This window comes from Rhinopithecus bieti, unplaced genomic scaffold (assembly GCF_001698545.2).
Source record: "Rhinopithecus bieti isolate Rb0 unplaced genomic scaffold, ASM169854v2 scaffold_74548, whole genome shotgun sequence".
Lineage (NCBI taxonomy): Eukaryota > Metazoa > Chordata > Mammalia > Primates > Cercopithecidae > Rhinopithecus > Rhinopithecus bieti.
The window spans coordinates 385,856-390,263 of NW_016828873.1; the positions used below are offsets into that span (position 1 = coordinate 385,856).

At 42.0% G+C, this 4,408-nt stretch overlaps 1 protein-coding gene across 1 annotated transcript in view; it reads right to left on the bottom strand.

The window, feature by feature from the left end:
* Positions 1 to 4,408, bottom strand: part of KDM5A (lysine demethylase 5A) — a 101,045-nt gene that overhangs the window by 92,588 nt on the left and 4,049 nt on the right. The window contains 1 exon segment of the mRNA XM_017864630.1: positions 3,258 to 3,380. Within this exon segment, the coding sequence (XP_017720119.1) occupies positions 3,258 to 3,380 (123 nt within the window).

The window sequence follows — 4,408 nt, forward strand, 5'->3', positions numbered from 1 at the left end:
AAAAAAAAAAAAAAAAAAAAAAAAAAGTAGAAAGAGCTTCATTAAAGAGTACCACAACATATATATTGTTGTTAATGATAAAATAATATTTGAAAAAAAATTTTTTGAGACAGAGTTTCGCTCCTGTTGCCCAGGCTGGAGTGCAGTGGTACTATCTCAACTCACTGCAACCTCTGCCTCCCGGTTTCAAGCTATCTCCTACCTCAGCCTCCTGAGGAGCCTCCCGAGCAGCTGGAATTACAGGTGCCACCACCACGCCTGGCTAATTTTTTGTATTTTTAGTAGAGACAGGCTTTTTTTTTTTTTTTTTGGAGACGGAGTTTTGCTGCTCTTGTTGCCCAGGCTAGAGTGCAATGGCATGATCTCGGCTCATTACAACCTCCGCCGCTTGGGTTCAAGCGATTCTCCTGCCTCAGCCTCCCAAGTAGCTGAGATCACAGGAACGCGCTACCACGTCCGGCTAATTTTGTATCTTTAGTAGAGACGGGGTTTCTCCATGTTGGTGAGGCTGGTCTCGAACTCCCAACCTCAAGTGATCCGCCCACCTCAGCCTCCCAAATTGCTGGGATTACAGGCATGAGCCACTGTGACCAGCCAAGACAGGTTTTCACCATGTTGGCCAGGCTGGTCTCAAACTCCTGACCTCAGGTGATCCATCCACCTCAGTCTTCCAAAGTGCTGGGATTACAGGCATCAGCCACAGCGCCCAGATAATTTTTGAAAATTTTTTGTATTTTATTCATGCTATACTCAAACACATTCAGAATCTTAAACAGCATCATACAGCAAAACTTAGTAGGTAAGTTTTGACTGAATAAAATTTCGAAAAGCAAATTATTAAAATGAACTTTTATCCTAATAGTTCCCTATAAGAAACCCACCACTCAAATTTAGTATAATTTGTTTTTTAGTACCATATGTTTTCATATAACTACACTAGACAATTCTTGGCACAGTACTTACTTACTAACATCATTACCTAATTAAAAAAAGTCCCAAGCTGTATTTTAGCATAAGACCATACTTCCCAAATTTTTTGTAAGAGAATTCTGCCCTGACACTAATTTTAAAATGTATCATAAAAGATAATTTAACTATGGTTACTCTGTTTGTTTGGAAACAGGGTCTTGCTCTGTCACCCAGGCTGGAATGCAGTGGTGTGATGACAGCTCACTGCAGTCTTGACCTCCCAGACTCAAGCAATCCTCCTGCCTCAGCCGCCTGATTAGCTGTGACTACAGGAGTCCACCACCTTGCCAGGATTATTTATTTTTTAATTTTTTGTAGAGATGGGAGTCTCACTATGTTGCCTAGGCTGGTCTCAAACTCCTAGGTTCAAGCAATCCTTCCACCTCAGCCTCCCAAAGTGCTGGGATTATAGGCATTAGCCACCACACACCACGAATTATTCTCACGTTTTTCCTTAAAAGTGAAATCTTCCTGGCCAGGCACAGTGACTCATGCATGTAATCCCAGCACTTTGGGAGGCCGAGGCGGGTGGATCACCTGAGGTCAGGAGTTTGAGTCCAGCCTAACCAACATGGAGAAATCCTATCTCTACTAAAAATACAAAATTAGCCGGGTGTGGTGGCAGGCACCTGTAATCCCAGGTCTTCAGGAGGCTGAGGCAGGAGAATCACTGGAACCCGGGAGGTGGAGGTTGCAGTGAGCCCAGATCGCACCACTGCACTCCAGCCTGGGCAGTGACTCCATCTCAAAAAAAAAAAAAAAAAAAAAAAGTGAAATCTTCCAAAAGTAACTGCAATTTAAATAAGAATAAATTTTTATTTCAAAATAGTATATAAATTATAAGATATGAAAGGCCACAAAAAGTTTTATAAAATTTCTCAGATAATTAAGCAATAATAAATTTGTATTACTGTATTAACAAAACATATTTCAGCCAGGTGTGGTGGCTCATGTGTGTAATCTGTAATCCCAGCACTTTGGGAGGTCGAGGTGGGCGGATCACGAGGTCAGAAGTTCAAGACCAGCCTGACCAACATAGTGAAATCCCATCTCTACTAAAAAATACAAAATTAGCCAGGCGTGTTGGCACATGCCTGTAATCCCAGCTACTCAGGAGGCTGAGGAAGGAGAATTGCTTGACCCTGGGAGGCGGAGTTTGCAGTGAGCCAAGATCAGGCCATTGCGCTCCAGCCTGGACAACAAGAGCAAAACTCCACCTCAAAAAAAAAGGAAAAAAGCATATTTCAAGGTTATTACAATCTCAGCTTGCAGGTCAGTTTTTTTCATATTAGGGAATATAATGTTAAAAAGTTAACACAATTTGGGCAAAAACTTGTCTAAACTCTTCACCATTAAGTTTCTGAGCTGTTGTTCATCCTACTGAATAATGATAGCCTCGGTTAGCCATTAACACTACATACAGGTATTAACAAAACTAATATACACCACACATAAGAATGCTGAGAAACATGAGTCCCTTTAATATGCCAGATTTTCTCTTTTTTTTTTTTTTTTTTGAGACAGGATCTCACTCCTGTGACCAAGGTTGAAGTGTAGTGGTGCAACCACAGCTCACTGCAGCCCCGACTTTTCGGACTCGTGATCCTCCCACCCTAGCCTCCTGAGTGGCTGAGACTACAGGTGTGCACCCACGCCCCGTTAGCTTTTCTGTGTTTTTAGTAGAGAGAGGGTTTCAGCATGTTGCCTGGGCTAGTATCTAACTCCTAGGCTCAAGTGATCCTCCCACCTCAACCTCTTATAGTGCTGGGATTACAGGCATGAGCCATCGTGCCTGGGCCAAATTTTCAATTAAGTAACAAAAAAAGATGACAAGCTCAATACAGAACATTGTACACTCAGCACAAGATAATATTAGCAGGCTAGAGTAATTTATTTTGCATACCGTATATCAGAGCCTGATAAATATTAATATTTGGTAATTACATATTAATCTCAACAAATATAAAATAACTTTTAAAGATAACTTTGAGATCTCTCATTTCCATTTATTCAAATGGGCATTTCATTGTCCTTTTTGAGACGGAGTTTTGCTCTTGTTGCCCAGGCTGGAGTGCAATGGCGTGATCTTGGCTCACCACAACCTCCACCTCCTGGGTTCAAGCAATTCTCCTGCCTCAGCCTCCCGAGTAGCTGGGAATACAGGCATGCGCCACCACACCCGGCTAGTGCATTTCATTGTCAAACAAATCCTCCATTGGAAGCAATGTTTACCACCAAATGTATTTGATATTCCTAAATTAACAAGCCTGTGCTAGTATTAGCCTCACCTTGCTCAAAGCATACAGATCCAGGATTTTTCTCTCTACCACAGGGATCTTCAGAGTAGATCCTTGAAGTTCCCAAAATTTTGCTAGTTGATCCAAGAAATCCAGTCTCACTCTGGTCATTGCCTAAGATTATTAAAATACAGAAATAAAAACTAAGTTACGATTGAAATGAATGAGTATAATACAGCAGGGGTCCCCAACCCCCAGGCTATGGACTGGTACCCATCAGCAGTCTGTTAGGAACCCAGCCGCACAGCAGGAGTGAGCAGCGGCAGCAGGCAAGCATTACCACCCACTCCACTGTGAACTGCACGTGAGGGATTTAGGTGTGCGCGCCTTTTTGAGAATCTAATGCTTGATGACCTGAGGTGGAACAGTTTCATCCCAAAACCATCCTCCATATCCCCATCCATCCATGGATAAACTGTCTTCAATGAAACCAGTCCTTGGTGCCAAAAAGGTCTGGGACCGCTGTAATAGAGGTATTCATTTCTCTAAAGAAATTCAAAGACTTTTCATTATTGCTTATTTCAACCCTGTAAAACTAGCCAATAATAAAGAGGCAAAAGACTTCTAATAAACTGTATTTATTCAGGCAAAAAGGTCACTCTGATTTACGTAAAAAGTGGTCATATTAGCAACCAAAACAATTTTTGTAAGTTGGTTTAACTTTATGCCGATCAGAAAATTCAGTAAATCGGATTCTCCTCGTCTCTAACATGCTGTCATTTCATCCACAGGTAATATGCACACTTTAGGTGCATCAACTCTATACCTCACTGATACTAATATTCTTTATCAAGCATCTAATTACAAGAGACTAAAAAGAAAAAATATGTATTTGCGGCCAGGCGCGGTGGCTCATGCCTGTAATCCCAGCACTTTGGGAGGCCAAGGCGGGCGGATCACCTGAGGTCAGGAGTTCCAGACCAGCCTGGCCAACATTACAAAACTCCATCTCTACTAAAAATACAAAAATTAGCCAGGCATGGTTGTTGTAACCCCAGCTAGTAGGGAGGCTGAGGCAGGAGAATCACTTGAACCCAGGTGGTAGAGGTAGAAGTGAGCCAAGATCGTGCCACTGCACTCCAGCCTGGGTGACAGAGCGAGACTCTGTCTCAAAAAAAAAAAAAAAAAAAATTATATTTTAA